At 32.9% G+C, this 20,788-nt stretch overlaps 1 protein-coding gene across 1 annotated transcript; it reads right to left on the bottom strand.

Moving 5' to 3' along the window:
* Positions 1-4,000: 4,000 nt before the first annotated feature.
* LOC123702772 lies at positions 4,001-19,766 on the bottom strand. The gene is made up of 4 exons (XM_045650563.1): positions 19,672-19,766; positions 16,275-16,711; positions 8,997-9,172; positions 4,001-4,478 (listed from the first exon to the last, which is right to left on the bottom strand). The coding sequence occupies exons 2-4, from the start codon at positions 16,702-16,704 to the stop codon at positions 4,281-4,283; spliced, it is 804 nt and encodes a 267-aa protein (XP_045506519.1). The 5' UTR covers positions 16,705-16,711; positions 19,672-19,766; the 3' UTR covers positions 4,001-4,280.
* Between the last annotated feature and the right edge of the window lie 1,022 nt (positions 19,767-20,788).

Below are 20,788 nucleotides of genomic sequence, written 5' to 3'. Positions count from 1 at the left end.
GCCTTGTCGATAAAATTTACATTTTCTTAGCTATTGCTCAAGTTGGAAGCGATGTTATATAGGTACCTAGGTACGTAGATTTTGATTTGTTAATATTAATTATATTTGGAAAAAGAGTATTAGTTAGGAGATCTAAATTGGATAACTACCTATACAATGTTTTAGACATTTTAGGGCAGTAAGTTAAAATAAAACTAGTTTATATTTTAGGTTAAATTACGTTAGTTTTTCTGAGGGCTCGTTTGTGCAAACTTGAAGGAATGTCTAAAAGTGGAATGTGAATTTTACTTATATTTTGTATTTTACACTTAAATGCCTGAACTAATTAGTACATCACATAATATCTTTTCTTATTTATGTATTTATTTTTATTTGATTATGATAAGTCTATTCCGCAGTTTGTTTTTTAGGATTTATGCCATGTAACTAATCTATACCATAATATTATAAAGCTGAAGAGTTTGTTTGTTAGAACGCGCTAATCTCAGGAACTACTGGTCCGATTTGAAAAATTCTCTCATCAGTCTTCACGCTAAGACCAACAGGAGCGGAGCAATGCGCGTGAAACCGCGGAGCACAGCTAGTGAAATATATTTAGCTTATTCCTGAGGTTTTATTAGATTTTATCTCCAGAGTCGGGACGCGTGGGTTGCATTCAATAAGATCAATGAACTTAATTTTATTAAAAAATATATATTAGAGGATGTTCTTATTAGATTCCTCTGAACAAAAGAATCAAATTAACACGTAAGCTTTAAGATTAATAACCAAAGGATAGGTCAGTAACTTTTAAATGAATTATCTTTATTAAATGAATGTATGTATAATTTGATGAAGTATGTATGTAATTTGATTTGATGTTTTTATATAACTTAGGAGCTGTCAGTTTAACAAGAAATTGCTCAGGCAGATAGTATCTTAATAAATAACTTTGAAAAGAACTTATTTAAATTTTTGAACATAGACTACTATCACCATATTGGTAAAACATTGAGCAAATATAGAACGCCGATAACAGATTCACTTAGCAAACCCGATTCCACCTCTACCAATTTTATTCCAACCAAAAGCAAATATCCTTAAACTTTATTATCTAAACAGATTTTAAGTATTTCTTAGAATAAATTGTGAAGAATGCAAACAGAATCCCTGAAGTAATTGCGGTGGAAATTCAATCCATTGTCATTTGGAAATGTAAATCTAATGGACGGATTTGAGCCGTGGCCCTAATTGGCAAACACCTTTATTAAGCTTCGAGAAAGAACTAGAAGTGTAAAGAAATTGCACTATGACATATTGAATGAATAAATGACAGCACGGTTTGTACAGTGTACACACCAAATTACAGACATTACATAAAATGAAATACACATAAATTGCAGAATAGGCAACTAGTGACTACATAGTATAATCTATAAGTATTGATCTATCTATTAGGGATAATTTTTTCAAAATTGTTCTAGTTACGTTCTATAACTCTATGTAGAGATATTAAGAGGTAAAATTTCTAACTTGTTATGTTATAAGGATAATCTTGGGAAGTATTTATCATGAAAATTCTTTCACCACAAGAAAGCTGCACTTTTCAGAAGTGACAGGCTATTTCTTATACCAGGTCAAGAAGAAGAGACTTACTTACAAAACGTTGTATATAGACAAGTTTACTACAATAATTAAATCTAAACTACAGTTTTGAGAATGTTTCTCAATCATTCGAAGTTTGAATTATACCGAATATAAAAAGAGTTATATGAGAATGTTTCTCAATCATTCGAAGTTTGAAGTTCGCATTATACCAGGGCAAGAAGAAGAGACTTACTTACAAAACGTTCTATAGACAAATTAACTACAATAATTAAATCTAAACTACAGTTTTGAGAATGTGTCTCAATCATTCGAAGTTTATGAAAACAATAATAAACAGGTTGCTAGTTCAACGCTGTAAAAAGCTTGCAAAGAAAACTGTTCACTATAATATTACATCAATCTAATGTATGGATGAAAAATTTTATTGAAACCTTGGAGCGTTATAGCTAGTAAAGGAAATTGCGCTTGTTACATAGAAATAGGTTATTTATTTCTATCTGTCCTTCAGTTCAAATTGAAGGGAATAATCCCTTATATGACCTGCTTTAAGGTACAAAGATTGAGGTATGAATATAGGTCAAATTATGCTAAAAATCTCAAATAGTAATTGGTATGAAAAAATGTCTAAGGAGAGTAATATTAATTAAACTAATAAATCTAAAACTTTGTATGAAAGTTATGGTCATTGTTAATAATAAAAAATAAAATTATATCTAATAAATATTTCGGGAACATTTTTACACACGGCACGATCTGATCCCATACTAAGCTTTCGCTTGTGTTATGGAAACCAGATGGCTGATAAACATACATATATATATAATTTTAAATTAATACTTGTATAGATAATTAACACCCAGATATAGAGCAAACATCTTCATCACATAAATATTTGCTCCGTGTGGGGATCGAACCCACGACCTCTGGCTTGGAAGGCATGGCCACTACCAACGAAGCCAACCGGCCAGTCAATCTTGATTACATTTTGTAATGCATTAATTAGTGTTAATTGTATTTATATAATAAAAAGGGGTAAGTAAATAAAAATACAATTATTGTGATATTGAATAGTTTATTTGTACATAGACAAAATATAATTTAAGCTTTATAAGTATCACTTTGAAAACATACAAATAAAAAACTATGCTGATAAAATTAACAAAGTAAAGTTATCATTACATTAACGACCTTAAAATTAATAAATAAATTAAGAATCAATAAGTCGAATATTCTTACAATGTAAAATAAATTATTATAATTAATATTTTGAATACATCTAGAGGTAAACATTTCTTGAATCGATAGCACACCAATTAATTTTATTTAAACTGTAATAAATGCTTTATTTTATAAAATAACATAATATTAAAAGTTCTACAAGACAGTCTTTCCATTAATGATAACAAGGATATTAATAAATTCAGTATTAAGTACTAACTCTACAAATTACTATCGAGACGTACATTATAGTAATAAAAAAACAGATTTAAAATACACTAATTACATTTGAAAATTAAAAATTATAGAAAATTCATTAAGCTATACCGATATCTCTACAATAAATAGGTATTTATAGACATAAGTAATGGTTTCATAATATTACAAAAATAATTTGGAAAATCCAAAAGTGCACGCCTCATAATCTCATCCTTTACAATAAAATTGATTATTTATAAAGGTGTATATAATATAAGTATGTAGATACACTTGTTCTCATGTGCCTATGCTCTTGTACTGTCTCAAAATAGTTGGAAAAGTAAAGAAAGCGGTACCGTAATAATTGAGCTATTTTTCTTGTGGCCCCACCTAGATGTGAAACTGCGCAGGTTTAAGGGACTGACTACCAACTTATTTTTTTAAACCTTGGCTTATAGTATAAAGAATCGAGTTTATAATGGTGAATTTTGAGTACACTATAAATATAAAAAAAGTCGATATTTTTTTTGTTTATTTAATAACAATTAAACCACATCGAATCAGACCCTGAAAAATGAAAGGGTTCTATTCCTGAGCATACTCAAGCGTAAGAGAAAAAAAAAAGACTCGATTAGTAAAGTACTTCGGTCGCTATCGTGTTAACAAGAAAATCCTCCGCACATACAGACACACGGACGTCCAAGACAGAACTTTTTTAAACTGTTTTTTAACTAGTTTAAATAACAAAAATGACATCAAAAATATCATGAATGTTAAAAATAGTGTTTTTTCTTAATATGTGTGTGTAATGTGTATGTATTATCTTACAAGTGCAATGTATGATACATAAAGACATTTTAAGTTTGAAAAATCAGATGTTTTGCGCGAAGTGACAGTAGTACCCACCTCAACGCTTCGCTTATGAGGCGTGCAATAAATTAAGAGACTTTAGAAGCTACTAAATATATAAAGTGTCTTTAAAAATATTTGCTGTCATTAACAATTTAAATACTTTTGGCTGCTGAGAGTTTTATCAATTCAGGAGCCTATCTAGATATACCTACCTAGATATAATATTTAATGGGCCCTGTCCACAATGGGCAACATTGGCCCAACAAATGATCGTTGATGTTTGCTGCCATTACGGCGATTATGAATAAACATCTACAATGATGACCGATCATAGACATTTAGGCCCTATACACTATCGTGATTCTACACGCCCAATGCTGCCCATTGTGAAGGTCCATAAGCTGTATTTATTCTAGATAATTCTATTATTTGGCAGTACCAGGGGCTGTGATATACACCGGGGCGGGTGTTGGCCGATGTTTGGCAATCGTGTATGCCCTGTTAGATGGCCAATCCTTCCCGTACCCACCTCCTGAGGAATATGCGTAGCTATTGGAATAATCCGAGTTGTAGTCAGATGCATCACTGCCGAAATATGAGTAGTGTGTCATTGGATGGTGCTGCTGAAATAGAAGGAATTAGACGTTAAAATAATGGAAACGTTTGTAAAATATTTTAGACAAATTTTAAATGGCTTATATATTATGAAATAGAACACAATATAGCGCTACATAAAAAGAACGTGTGTGCCGATCACACGTGTCAGAAGTGAAACTTCTTTGGCTAGAAAGATACCAAAATCGTCAGATTATAGTGTGCTATGACGCGAATTGGAATTATACTCTCAACGCGATTAGAAGTTTCACTTCAAAACTATCTACTAATCTATCTACATATTATAACTCAAAAGTCTGTACCTACTAAAAATGTTATTTTGATACATTATTTTCTCTGAAATCAGGGCCCCAAATTAGTTACTGCAATAAATAAATGTAAGCTTATAGAATAGTATTTTAAAGTGAGTTTAAACTAAGAACACACTAAGATACTCGATTCCTAATGAAAGAGAAATATTTGTAAATAAAACGACGATCTAAATATTCGTATTATATTTAAGCTTAAATTAAAGTTCCCCAATATTGGGGCTGATGATGATGATGGTGATGATGACGATGAATTATTGAATGTCTTTAAATTAAATTCATATAGAACTAGGCATGTTTTAAATTGTATTACATTCAATTCTCGCACTTCATGAAAATATTTTGTATTGTGTTTATATAATCGATAACATTATCATAGAGATAAAGCTACTATTTCTGCTCAGTACTTCAATGATAAATATATACTTAAAAAAGCTTAACAACCACTCAAGATAGGAGAATAGAAAAAAAACCGCTTATTAATTAAAATATATGATTTGAAACAAAGTCAAAATAACAGCTACAAATAGCAAAATATGTTTCTAAAAATTTCCACATTAAAGAGAAAATAAGATAATTTATAATAAGTGACGGTATTTATAAATCCTACTGATATTATAAACGTAATAGTCTAATAATAATTGACGTAGCAGAGAATAGATGTTTGACTTGATGTTTGTGACTACGCCTTCTGATTGGAACAGTATGAGATTTGGTAAATAGTTCAGCACGAAAGCTGCTTGTTATCTATAGATACCACGCGAGTGAAGCCGTAAGCTTCAGTCTCAGCTAAAAATGACTACAAAATTCAATAAGTTATTGCGTGATTAATTTGGTCATCCTTTACCAAATTTCCGTTCAATAATATGTCAGCGTTTGTCAGCATTGTTCATTATTAAGCCAGCTGAATTTCCATCACAATTAAAGTACCTACACAGATTCAATTTAATTCCTAAAAGCAACAGCCGAGCCCGCATGATAAGATAATTAATTAACTTCGGAACTTCTGAATCTATTGTTTACTGACATCTGAATTTCAAAGGTTAAACTTGCCTTTATTTTACAATCAGTACGTGTTTCTGTGATTTTTTGAACTAAACATTAAAAAAAAAATATATTTTCTTTAAACTCTAGAACGGCTCGACCAATTCGGCTAATTTTTTTAACGTTTAAGGCAGGTTCTTATAAAGAGAAAAAACAAAAAAAGGGGCAATAGGGCAGAACAACGTCTGCGGGGGCAGCTAGTTCATTATAGATTTGAAAATGTGTTTATTTATATTTCGCATTAAAGAAATTTTGTGATATAATGATTTTTGTGTTTTCTGGCGATAGGGTAGAGAGTGACATAAGCTACTTTTTACCGCAGTGAAACATCTTATTCCCATGGGAATTTCCTATGATACACAAAAAAGTCGCTTTACACAGAAAGCTAGTTTGATAATAATCCAATAATCTTTCGCTGCATATAAAATATATCCATATAAGCTCAGCACACACCCACTTTGGATGATATAATACCCATAAAAGCCTGGATTTCAAGTGGATTTAGATAACTTAAGTTTGTTTATTTCACTCCAGAGTCGATAAATGTGGCTTGTTTATTTTATTTTTTTATTCGATAAGGTAGAGCAATCAAGGACGAGGATGAAATCAATATTTTTATAAGAATAATATTTTTGGGTTGATCGTTAACTTCATATTTACTAACTTGGTAAAGATGAATTAGGTTAGGCAAAAAATATCCGAGCACACATGTCAGAAGTGAATACGGTACACGCATAGTGTAGGTACCTAATAGGTGTCATCATCACTACATAGTATAAAACAAAGTCGCTTTCTCTGTCCCTCTGTCCCTATGTCCCTTTGTATGCTTATTGCTTAAATATTTAAAACTACGTAACGGATTTTGATGCGGTTTTTTTAATAGATAGAGTGATTCAAGAGGAAGGTTTTAGTATATAATTAATTAGGTTTTAGACAAAGCGGGCGAAGCCCCGGCCGGTAATCTAGTTACATATAATTTTATTAATAACGGAATTTTTTTTTGACGGGGTTTTACTTTTCGTTAGATTTGCATTTTATATAAATATTAAAAATGTATACAAAGTTAAGAAATATGAAAATAACATACTTTAATCTTGAAGTATATTTTCAGGTGTTTTCCTAAAAGAGAATTTATTTCTTAATTTCTATAAATCTCTAATGAAAAATATATTTCCAATATGAACAAAGTTCGCAGTTTTGAAAGTTTCACACGTTCGCCTTTGAAATGTATGAAGCAGTTAGATCGACTTATAAATTCAATTAAGAGAAAAATTCATTTCAGAAAATTCAGTCTCTGTTTGGAATTACAAATATTTTATGACGTGAGTGACAAAAGGATATTTTTTTTAATGAACTACGAGAAACTAATTAATAATGTTAATTCGACAGAAAAAAATAATTACATTCGAATTATACTTATAGGTATAATAAATGCGAAAGTTTGTGATTATGTAACTTTATGTAACTATGGATGTTTGTTACTCTTTCGCGCAAACACTACAGAACCGATTACAATGAAATTTTGTATGGAGGTAGCTAATAGCCCGAATAACACATATATGCGACTTCTTACACCGGAAATCACATGGAATAGGGAACTATACGGGTTTTACTTTGACAAAGCGGGCGAAGCCGCAGGCAGAAAGCTTGTATAGTATAATATTATAGCAATATACAGTTGTTTAAGTTTATAAGATTTTATCATGCAAATAATTCCTGAACTAAAATCATCATAACAACATAATATGTGACTACGCAAAACAAAGCGGCCGAAGTCGCGGGCAGAAAGCTTGTATAGTATAATATTAAAGCAATATACAGTTGTTAAAGTTTATTAGATTTTATAATGCAAATAATTCCTGAACTAAAATCATCATAACAACAATTAAATCCAGCAAAAAAATAAATAAAAAAAAAGTGAAGAAGAACGCAGTGCACGTAAGAAGTGAAACTTCTTTATGACCTTACTGGGCATTGCAATAGATTCTTATCTTAATATTCGTGAATGAAAGATGTCTTGACGTTTTTTTATATATCTGAGGTAAAAATAATTTCCTGAAATAGACTTTAGTTGTTACTGAATTCATAAGGGTAATTGAGTATTTAAAATAGTCACTATAAACAATGAAAAAGGCTACGTTAAACAATACAGTACTGCCTATATTTTTAACTAAGCATAGTTTGGGATGGTTTTACATCATGTAATAATATGTGACGCGTACTATCCTCTTTTTTATGAGGGATAATCATTAAATCTAGCTTATATAATATAACAGCTAGATTTTACACGCTACATTTTCTTACAAGCGGTCCGATTTTCTTTGTACATTGTTTAGTTTTTTTTTATGTATGGGTACTTTAGTTATAGCCGTGCAGTCAATAATACTTATGATAACGTCAAATTCTGTAACATCTTGCTAATTTATACACCATATGGTCTGCAGTACAGAAGCTCATTCGCAAGCTTAATTGCTTTGCTAAATCGTGATTGGCGGATAATTGTGTCAGCCTAATTTCGATTGGCTATTACTAATGGGTTTCTGCTTGTGAATGCCTTCTGAGATATATATTATGTCACTTTAGACATCCAATTACGTCATCAATTATATTGAATAATATAATATACAATATGAACCTAGATTGAACAAATAGTAAAAAGATATATTGAAATACATCTGTCTTCTTGTTCCAAATGAAAATTACGTTGATTAAGATTATTTTATTACAGGCCGTAATGATGATGACCGAATTAATTCAAATTTAGTTTTATGCTTGATAAAATACAGAGTAGGTACCAACATCAGGATGAGTATAACATATTTATTATTTACTCATGGGTCTTCTTCACAATTGGCAGCGTTGGACGAGTGCATGCAATCACGATAGTGTATGCTGTTTGTTTATTCATAATCCCCGTAATGGCTGCAAGGCCGGTTGCAGAGCTTCACCGACGATCAGTGCGTACGTCAGTCGCGCTTGTCATATCTATGGAAATACGCGTGCGTATGGTCGGTCTAGCTATGAACGGTTTTATGAATTTCCATACATAATATGACAAGCGCGACTGACGTATGAACTGATGGTCGGTGAAGCTCTGCAACCGTCCCAAACATTGACAATCATTTGTTAATGTTGGGCCAACACTGTCCATTGAGCAGCCCATTAAATATTTACCTTGCAAGCCTTCAAAGTGCTCAGCAAACTGGGTACCAACAAGGCAGCAACAAGCAACAATTTCTTGATCAGCATGACACCCAACAGAATTGGGATAAGCAACATCTTCGTCTTCAGTGTTGCTAGCAGGTTCAGAAATGGGATCATGATTGCCAGCTTCTTCTTTTTGCCACGACCTGTAATGTTTATTTATATTTACGATTTGTACTATGTGTATTGTGTACGTTATTTTTTTTGTATAATATAAAAATTTTAAGCTAATTTTCTATACTTCCAACATACATTTTTTATACAATTTAAAGCATTTATAACCAGATTCTACAGATTTTACGAGCACACTTTTTGATTTGGTAAATATATTTTATGAAAATTGAAATTGAATTCTATTTACTCTATTACTATTTGTATAATATCAAAAAAACAACACAAAACAAATAAATCTAAAATAAATTCAATCGATGATTTATAAAAATGTATTTAAATTACATAACAAAAGAAAATATATTTTACTAGTAATGTATTGTGCTAAATATATTTTAACTAGCTTACCACCCGCGGCTTCGCCCGCCTTGTCTAAAACCTAATAAAATATATACTTACACCTTCCTCTTGAATCACTCTATCTATTAAAAAAACCGCATCAAAATCGGTTGCATAGTTTTCAAGATTTAAGCATACAAAGGGACATAGGGACAGAGAAAGCAACTTTGTTTTATATTAATTAGTGATATATTACTGCTACAGAATTACCTACTACGACAAATGTTGGAAAATAAATCCTAAATGATAACTGTTGTACAGTTGCAGATGCGCTCAGGAAATTCCTCTTAGCTCGGAGATTAATTAAAACTATATTAAAAGCGAAATTGCAGTTAGTAAATTACATAATTTAAAGTAAGATTTACATTTAAAATATTACTCAGTTGTGTTGATTGCTTTTTAAACGACGCTCTAAAAACGAAAGAGGATGTGAATTCGATGATTTTCTTATAAAAACGTTTATTTTAACTGCACCTGTATGCTTCTGTGTAACCGACTCCTTTTAAGTCGATTTTGACTCACATATTTAATACAAAATTTGTACACGTATCACGGATCGCTGCCAATACATACAATAATTTTATGAGTTCATCTAGCGTGTTTTTTTAATTTCTTAAGCTGTATTTATAACTAGCTGTTCCTCGCGGTTTCACCCGCATTGCTCCGCTCCTGTTGGTCTTAGCGTGATGATATTTAGCTTATAGCCTTCCTCGATAAATGGGCTATCTAACACCGAAAGAATTTTTCAAATCGGACCAGTGGTTCCCGAGATTAGCGCGTTCAAACAAACAAACATTAAGCTTTATAATATTAGTATAGATTGGTTCTTTACTCGATAATTCAGTTCAACTGATTGACGTGATTATTTTTGCATTTGATAGATAATATTATGTTTTCTTATTTTTAACTGTGTTTTTTTTTTTATTTTACCTTCCTCCAGGGATGTGACTTTTTTTGTAGAAAATATTTTTAAAATGATTTATAGGGGTATTAGCTCAGGTGTGTGTGAGATAGGGTGAAGTTAGGTTAGGACCCGGGATCAGTATTTTGGAAGGTTACCTAAGGTTCCATCCCGAATATTAATAACTCGAGATTTGAAATAAATCCCTGTATTTCTTGGGATTAGGATACAAATGACAATGTAATAGCTTATTGTTACCGACTCAATAATAATTTCACGTTAAACTTTTATCTATACATATAATAAAATCGTAGGAAAGTCAAAACTGTACATTGAATATTTTTTTAAAAGAATACCTGGGCCGTGATCTATAATCGATATAGAAGCCAAAAACATAGTTTTTAGAATTTTTGTCTGTTTGTCTGTTTGTCTGTTTGTCTGTTTGTCTGTTTGTCTGTATGTTTGTCCGAGCTAATCTCGAAAAGTACTGCATAGATTGACTTCAAATTTTGCATGAATATTACTAACAGGTCGGGTGAGGCTATAGGCTACATATTATCAAGCTATCATCTACGGGGGAGGAGCTGTGAACCTTTATTTTTCTTACGTATTCCGTGTATTACGACAGCGTACAATCTAAAGACTCATGTTTAAATGTTGGTTTCGAGTAAGCCATGCTATTATCTAGCTTTACAAAATAAAAACTATGTCATTTACGTAATTTGGGCAGAGAAACAGTTTAATGAATTTAGTAGTATAAAGACAAATTAGAAACAGCGCCATCTATTAAATGTTAATTTACACGTTAACTATTGGAAATTAATAATCAAATGACGCATATATAAATGTTGTTTGACAATATCTTTTTTTTTTTTTTTTTTTTTTTTTTTTTCAAGTGGGGAAATCTTGCCTAAGATACCCACGGCTCCCGGGGAAGGAGCCGTGGGTTATGTCGGATTCCTACCGACCAAAACCCCACCGTGTACCAACGCGCTGCTTTAGACGGGATGCGGGTACACATTCGCAATCTTCCGCATGTCCCGCCCAGCAGTTGCCCGTTTCCAGGCTCTCCGCCACTTGCCCGTTTCCAGGCCCTCCACCAAATGCCCACCCCGGGGTGGCGCAAGCCGTACACGAGCTCACGCCACCTACTCGCCGATGATGGATTGTTCCCCGTTCCATCATCGGCGTTCCCCAAACCCTCGACCCCAGCACTGACCGGCCGAAGGACGCGCGCCGAAAGGCCCCCCGAAACGTGAGTCACGCGTCAAACGACCCTCCGGCGCACTTTTATAGAGGTTTCCCTCGCAGCCCCCACCTCACACCAGAAGTGGCGGCCCTCGGTCCGGCCCCACGGACCGGATTACGAGTTGGCAGACGACTGTCTCAGGACAGCCGCCGCCCTACACCCACCTTCAGGAGTCACCGCGTGTCACAAAAGTGACGCGTCGGGATCCCGCCCCCTGTTTTGTTGGTAGTTAGACTACCAACAAAAAACAACGCGCGCGGCCTCTGGCCGCCATCCATCGCCGCAAAGCGCAGCCCCCTGCCAGTCGGTCGGAACGAGACCCAAACGAGCCCCGATCGACCTTCCAACCCCGTTTTGCCCAGCCAAATTACCAGGCCGCGACCACTAGCCGCCATCCCTCGCCGTACCACAACGGCACCTGAGCCAATCCTGGCCCCCCGGAGGATCCTAGCCAGCTAGCCAGCCATCCAGGCAGCCAGCCAGCCAGCCGGACAACCAGCCGGTGACAGCATGCCAGCCAGCCGCCGTCCAAAGCAGCCAGCCAGCCAACCGGTGGAGCAGCCGGTTTCAGCCAGCCTGCCAGCCGGCCCCCTAGCCAGTCAGCGAGGCAGCCGGTGTGACCAGCCGGTTCCAGCCAGCCCGGCCAGCCGGCCTTCAAGCCAGCCAGCCAGCTATATGGATCCCTGGCCGTCGAACCAATCGTGTCGTCAGACGACAGACCGGCCTTTCAGCCCCTCCGCGTCCAATTAGCTTCACTCAGAGTACACGAGTGCACTCCAAGCTACTGAGCCCCCCCGGCCACGACAAGGCTTGGAACTGATGGGGGGGTGTTTGACAATATCTAGATTGACACTATAAAAATTATGCCATTTAAGTAACTTGGGAAGAGAAACATAGCTTAAAGAATGTAAGTTGTATAATGTTAATTTTGTAACAGCGCCATCTATGAGATTTCGTAAAAATCAAATCAATTTACATGTTAACACTACTGAACACAATGTTAAAAATTAATAATTTAAATATAATTATGTTATTTATTTATTTAACTCTTTAACCCATATCTTCCGTTCCCTATAAGATATATTTCGTGTAAATAATAAACTATATTTTTTTTAAAGTGAGGGTACCTACTTAGATGTTTATTATTTTAAGTAAAAATAGACACCATTATCTACAGTTAATCTAATGATTGTGTTCCAAAGAGTATAATAATATATTGTTGTGTTCATTAGTTACAATTTTTAAAATCTTCGTGTTTTATAAATTTACTAGCTTACCGCCCGCGGCTTCGTCCGCTTTGTCTAAAACCTAATAAATTATGTACTAAAACCTTCCTCTTGAATCAGTCTATCTATTAAAAAAACTGCATCAAAATCTGTTGCGAAGTTTTAAAGATTTAAGCATACAAAGGGACATAGGGACATAGGGACACAGAAAGCGACTTTTTTTATACTATGTAGTGATATTTATAAAGCAATTGAATGCCATAAAACCAAAAATATCAAATGCAATCTTCGTGTTTTGTGAATTTTCACCATCATGCGTTCCCACATATGTTGTTACTTACAGGTATTTATTGAAATGAAATGAAATGAATGATTCTTTTATTATTTTGAGGTGCATTGGGAACAGAAGTTTTTGATAAAATTTTATTTGTAAGTAGCTTTTTTTATAGATTTACAGTTAACTTTTGATTTTTTTTATTCAATGCTAATAAAATTATATCGCCTTTGGAAGACGATTTCTGCTGATATTTTTACTACACCACTTGAAAATTGATGATTTGATGATAAAGACAGTAGCAGCGAGGAGTGGAAATTAGTAATCATCCGCTTCGTCAATTTTTGACTGAAGTTAATGTCCAACGTCCAATGGTTCAATCATTGGAAGTATCTCGGGAAATTTTGGAGGATATTTTTCAGGAAGGAGAGGAGGGGCAGCCAACCACATATCAAACTACTACGTTTTAGTACCGAAAAAAATGTTATTGCCAAATGAAACGTAAATTTTGCACTCACAACTTTACAAGTAATGTTTTTATTTTGACTTTGCGGTTATCTGATTATAATATTTATCGTTATGGCTATCGACGTACCGACCGTACTGGGATCAGAGTAGGTACATGATATACAGTTCATCATCCCGGATTGCTTAGAGCATTTTCACACTGAAAAAGATGTTATCTTTGAATCGTAGTTGCTTCATTTATTTAATTTTAATCATTTTAAATAATATGTTTTATATTTTATAAATATATCATTTTCATTATTTAAGTTGATAAAATAAATTATGTAACGGTTTTATAAGAAAACACATTATATTTGTTAGGCGATGGTGATTTCTTCCAGGCAAAAGAAATCATCTTCAGGATGGAATCATCCTGGATCATCTTCAGAATCATCTTCTGAATCATCTTCAGAATCATCTTCAGAATCATCTTCAGGATGGAATCATCATCATGGATCCAGATGGGGGTCAAGTGACGCGGGCCACGTACCTACCACAAACATGCTTAGTTTGTGGTATCGAGCGCGAAAGATAGTCATCGTTGTTTTAGTAAAGTTACTATGTAAACTAACGTAATTTAATACTTAGGTACATATTCTATAATGGTGTGCTCAAACTGTTAATCTACATTTAATTTAGATTATTATTTGATACTAAGTAATGTAGAATTTAAACCACATTCATGTTTTCTTCAGATTTTAAGATTTTATTATCAGAGTGTTCAATTTTAATGTAGTTAAATTTTATAAGAGACAATAATTAAGAAAATTTTAAAATAAAGTGTCACGTATTTTTTTTAAACAACGAATGACGAAAAACGACCTAATCGCGGACGAAGTCGCGGGCAACAGCTAGTACGACATAAGTATATTATCACTTGTGAAGTAAATCGAATATTAGTCTAATATATTTTATTTACCATTAATTACATAGGTACCTACAGTATAAATACTCTAAGGATACATACGTGTGAAGGTATGACACACCCAACATTTTAGGCACCATTTTTTTATCTACACTAATATTATAAAGAGGAAAACTTTATTTGTTTGTTTGTTTGAACAAGCGTTTGAAATTGCGAATAATATCAAGATAATGATGTATTCAACTGGGCAATATTGTTTTAATCAAGTCATTTCCGTGTCAAAAATTATGCACGTAATACTTAATCTAAAATAGTTTAAATAAACAGTTATAATATTTGCTTTAATTACATCGATTAGTTTCACGTTAACCTTTACGACCTGACTATCCCACGATACGGTCCGATTATTTTCGACACAGCCGTTTAAACTACATTTTGTTGTTAATCGTGATTCGTATGCTCTTAATTTATGTAGCACAAATAAACGATAACGTTCAATTAACTTTTTAAAAGGAGGTTATTGATTAATTTTCGATAAATGAAACTGTAAAAAAATTGTGTTATGGCTTGCAATCAGATAAAACCTATACTAATATTATAATAAGGCTGAAGAATTTGTTTGTTTGGTTTGGTTGAATCTCAGGAATTACGGGAAAAATTCTTTCAGGGCTATATAGTCCATTTATCGAGGAAGGCTAGGCTATCATCACGCTGAGACTAACTGGAGCGGAGCAATGCAGGTAGAACCGCAGGGTACAGCTAGTATTATATATACAATATATCAATATATGAATACAAATATAGTTCATATTAAATGCGAATTAGATGACTTTTAACAAGTTGATATGTTATTTGTTGCATGTCTTTTTCAGGAAAACTATTTGTCAAAAGCAAAAAGAACAACGTAAATGCGTGGAATCTTTCACATACGTTATCCCCTGACCTAAAAGAAATTCAATCATTGAAACAGATGTGAAATTCCTTCCTTATTCTTCACAAGAGTACACGGGTCGTTACTCTTCAATAGCAAATAAGAAACGCTTTGGTATCCACCCTTAATTGAAAAAAAAAACCTTTGTAGGTAATAATTATTTTTAACAAAAGCTAAATCGATTTCAATTTGTCAGAATTAGACAAAGCTTAAATGAAACCCACGGCTTTCAATTAAAAAAAAACTCATCAAAATCGGTTCGTTCAGTCGAAAGTTTTGAATTAACAAACGAGAAAACCTCCTTTTTTGAAATCGGTTGAAAAATAATAAAATTTAGCAACTAAAATTAGCCAAGACAAGCCTTTTATCAATATATTCTTTTCCTTACGAAAAAGCGCTGTAATTTTTATTAAATCGAAAAACAAAATCATTTCATCCCAGATGGTTACAAAGGTCGATGAACTTTGATGGAAGTAATACGACATCCCGCGATCGTGTCGCCTAAATATTAATCAGAGCACGTGGATAGGGGTATGAACTTTTTATTTTATTATTAATCCTGAGAAAATGCTAGAAAAATATAGTTTTTTTTATGTTAGTAATTAATCAACTAAGGTTCTGTTGCGAAATGAAATAAATCACAAAATCACGAAATAAGTGCACAAATTGTTTAAATGGTTAGAATTGTTATGTACAAAGAATACAATTTTATTAATAAAAAAACAAGTACTTAAATATTTTAGAGAAATACATTTGAGTCATTTAAAGTCATCAAAAATCCTTACCATCATCTTCAGTGTCCGGTTCCTCAATAGTCCTTGCTCCATGCGGCAGGTTCACCCTCAGTCCTCTCATTTTGAAGAAATCACGAACCAAACTCATAAAGTATTTAGCGATCTCCGTCCACTCAGAAATAATGCTCCTCTGACCGTCTCTCAACAGATCAACTTCTTCAGTAACATTAATGTCTTTTAGAACATCCGAGTTCAAAGGTACGAAGCTTATGACGTCATTCGCAATGATAGTTTCATTACTGCTCACGTCGCCGAAAAGGGTTTTCTTGGCGATTTTCAAAGCCTTGTACTTGACGCAGGATAAAGCCTCGCCTTTTACGATGCAGCTGTCTTTGACGTAGCGTAGATATCTATCTTCAGAGCCCATTGTTTGTTCACTTGCGATAAACAGAATTGAGAGAACTATCTTCCAATGTGTCATTTTGAGTCTGAAATATTTTTGGAATGTATTAGACAGGAGGCAGAATAAATAAGTCTAACGGTGCATTTTCATCAAACGACCGAATGCTCATTCTGACACCACTATGTCAAATTATTTTAGTGTAATCAGGCATTTCGTTGTTCTTAATGCGTTCGAAAAGATTTTTTGTAATGTTCTAATACTGAATAACACTGAACACGTGTTTTCGTTTACACAAAAAGATCACGAAAGAATGCTCTTGCTCTAGCAGCTAGCTCTAGCTCTATGTTCGTCAGATGTAAATGCACTGTAATGTGTGTTACCGTGTTAGTGATAGTAAAAGGTAAATTCAAAGTTATAAATAATAAACTGAGTGATCAAAATATGCTTACAATAAAATACTATACGAAAAAATGGAATTTAGGTAAAAGAGAAGATGAATGAGGCAAATAATGATTGGCCTATTTACGTTCTTAATTAAAGACAAAGTGCCATTGTAAACAGTCCATGGTTAATTATAGTTTATCGACCTTTAATGACTTCTATCACTAGATTAGTTCTTACAAGAGTCATAAAAGAGACATCAAATCTTTTAATGCTAGATTGCAAAGAAATGTCTTTGTTACGCTCGAATCAAATGTTACAAAGAAATTAATTGTTAAAAGTCGTCGTTAGTGGCATAAAATTCTATCCGTTATAATTTAAAGCATTTAAAAAACAATATTTAAATTAGCAAGGCACATCCCAGCTGTTCAAAAAAAAGCAGAACAATAAACATCAAATTATAATGTACGAAATGTGAAATATTATATGTACGAAAGAGCATTTCACAAAAACGTGTATTAATCAAAATTTGTAATCACGCGTTTGGCCAAATCATAAAGCTTTGCAAAGGTAACAAGGGTCCAAATGCTATGAAACAAAGCAAAGTTGTTTATTAGGTTCCCCTGCTTTTGTATTCCGTTTTTAGGGTTCCGTATTCAAAGGGTAAAACGGGACTATTACTAAGCCTACGCTATCTATCTGTCTGTATCCAGGCTGTATCTCATAAGCCGTGATATCTAGAAAGCTGAAATTGTCACAAGTGATTCATTTTCATAGCTGCTATAACGTTGTAATGTATTCTATGGGTAGCGGAATGTTTATGTAGGTAACAGCCATGTTTTAGTTAGGGTATGATAATATTTGACCGTGTTGCTAGGAAATAATGTAATTTCCAAGAACATAATATAACAATTTGCTATTATATTATTACCTATATGAAGATCTTGTTATTACGAAATATGAGATGATAAAATGTAAACATGTACAGTTTATATCGATTCAAAACTTAATAAAAAGACATTAAGGCTTTCACAGCTGGTATTTATATTATATACAAATTAATAATTTTAATGCAGTAATGGCTCAATGGTGAAACTTTGAACTTGACATCTGCCAATCCGCACTTGGCCAGCGTGGTGGATTATGGCCTGATCCCTTACCGGAGGCCCGTGTCCCAGCAGTGGGAATGTAATGGGCTACTGAGGATTTTAATAAAAGCCAATATTGAAAACTCATAATGATCTACGTATTAATATTCATAAAACTAAACTCGTAAGATGCACCTAAAGAACAATCAGTGAAGTTTAAAGTCACTTTGCTGAAGATTGGAAATCTAACTATTCTTTGGGAAGTTCATTAATGTTTAACGACTTTTGCATTAATTATAACTATACTAATAACACTACGGAAAATGGAGCTTAGATAAACGCGAGTTAACAAGCGCAACGAGATTGAACGATAGAAAATAAAATAAGCACTACAAAAAATATATACAAGGTATGCCGCTGTTGGTATACCTACTATGTATAACTGCATAACATGTATAATAACTGTATATCTGCAGCGATGGTGAGACATACTTGTCTCACCATGTTGAATTGATTGTTTGTTTAAAACTTTAATAGATAATCCCACGAACTACTGGTTCTTATTAAAAAAATGTTTTGTGTGTTAGATGGTACATTTATTGATTTAGGCTACAGGCCATGTTATATCACGCTTCAACTCAAAAGCATCAATGAAAAATATTGTAAAAATGGAAAAAGTAAAAAAAAATTCTGAGCAGATGAAGTATCTCAGAAAATGGTGTTTTTAGAAAAGTTTGATAAATTTTTATGCAAGTTTGTGTAGTTGTTTCTTGATGGAAAATTAAAAATAAAAGTGTAATATTATTTTTACATGAACATTCTCTACCATGCACATGTATATAGAAGAAAGGTAAGTTGTTATGCATCAATAATATAGCAAGTTCGGAAAGATAAAGAAAAATAAAGAAAGCTATATTTCATGATAACATACGACTCTGTTTAGAAAAATGATTCGAATGTAAACAGAAAGCCAATCTTAGAAGCTTGTACGTAGTTTGGCTTATAAAATAAATATTGGAGAAATGATCAAAATTCCCATTTGGAGGGATACAGCTTTTAGCGGGTAATCTTTTTGGATTTAAGTGTTTTATAATTGTTATTATAAGCTCGCGGATACATACAACTTTTTGGGCCAATTTTTAATCCCTGGTTTAAACTTACCCGTCCAATAAAGTATTACACGATAGTGTTAAAATGTCATCTGTAAACTGTCAATTGCATGCAATAAAATTTCGAAATGGTAGTTTAATACGTTATTCGACGAATAAGTTTTAACCGAGGATGGAAAATCAGCCCTTAGTTGAACGACTATTTTGTTGTGTCTCATAAGTATATAGCGATAATATAATATGAACGCGCGCAAAGGAAATATCAGACTCTTGAATGAAAAAAAGAGTATCCGACTGGACATTTAGATTAAAATTGTTTGACTTGTAAATCATTATTTAACACGAATTAAAAAATATATATATGTGCTTTAGGATACTTTATATTTCACTTAAGATCCCTGTACATTGAATTCACTTTCAACTAATATTTATCACTTTAAAACCGCACAATTAAAAAATAAACTTACATTAAATTCACTGCACTTCACACACTTAATAAACTAACAATTAATGTAATAATAAATAATGTAATTTAAATTATATGCGCACGCGCCGATGTTCGATAGATCAATGTCAATGTTGGCGTCTGATTCGCTATTTAAATGATCTAGGATCGATACGCCAGCCAGCGGAACGTAGATAATGTGATCTGGATGATTTCGAAATCGTTAGTGGCTGTATTTTGTGCTGCGAGTTTGCTTGTGTTATTTATTTTTAAAGTGGATCTGTAAATTTGCATTTGCAAGGCAATTTACAACGCATATAAATCGCTTTTATTAAGCTTTTTAATATGTGAAACCATGTGAAGAAAATATTATTAGTTCGAAATTTACCAGTTACTCATAAAGGTAGCTTAGTTCTTTAAAGTGCTTATGCCCCCTTAATAAACAAATATTAATCGCTGTCCACTGATGAAAACAGAATAAAAATCGCTGCAGTAGTTTTTAATTTTTATCGCGAAGGGACAGACAAATATAGGCGTTGAGTATTGTGTTGATATGGAAATTACAAACATAATTCAAACTTCTGTTCTTTCAATTATTATTATCATACGTTTTAATTTAAGATATAGGTAGGTAGGGTTAGCAATTTATTCGATTTATAAAGATATGTTTTTCTAGTAAAATAAATTGCGTATGAACTTATAAAAGTTTATCTAACGATACGCCTACAGTCCTAATAATTAGTAGACAGAGACATAATAATATTAAGAACTATAAGAAAGAAAGTTAAACAGACGGACAAATTAATACTAGTTTATTATAAGTTATCCACTGTAATATAATAGCCCGCCATTTTCTTTCCTACACTATCATATTACACTTGCATTTTCTTCAACTTTTCATATCTATATCGGTTTAGTTCGTTGACGTGTAGTTAATTAGTTATTATGTATTGTTTGTTAGTTTAGTTGTTAACTTTGACGTGATTGCCTGTGTTTTGTAAGTTGTTAGTTTTAATTTGAATGAATAGGTACTTTATAATTTGTTGGAATCTTACCTGGCGATGGTTTTTAAAAAGTAATTATTATGATTTCTTGTATAATTTTTTTCATATCTTAGCTTGTAAAAGTATAGAATAAAA

This window comes from Colias croceus, chromosome 24, assembly GCF_905220415.1.
Source record: "Colias croceus chromosome 24, ilColCroc2.1".
In the NCBI taxonomy this organism is placed as follows: domain Eukaryota; kingdom Metazoa; phylum Arthropoda; class Insecta; order Lepidoptera; family Pieridae; genus Colias; species Colias croceus.
Note: the sequence above shows the minus strand (reverse complement) of the source record. Positions and strands in the feature narration are given on the sequence as shown.

Excerpts from the sequence above, each read along its gene's own strand:
- LOC123702772 (XM_045650563.1), bottom strand. The coding sequence starts at position 16,704 with ATGACACATTGGAAGATAGTTCTCTCAATTCTGTTTATCGCAAGTGAA. Across the intron at positions 9,173-16,274 it reads ACCGGACACTGAAGATGATG|GTCGTGGCAAAAAGAAGAAG; the intron begins GTAAGGATTTTT and ends TAAACATTACAG. Across the intron at positions 4,479-8,996 it reads GCACTTTGAAGGCTTGCAAG|CAGCACCATCCAATGACACA; the intron begins GTAAATATTTAA and ends CTTCTATTTCAG.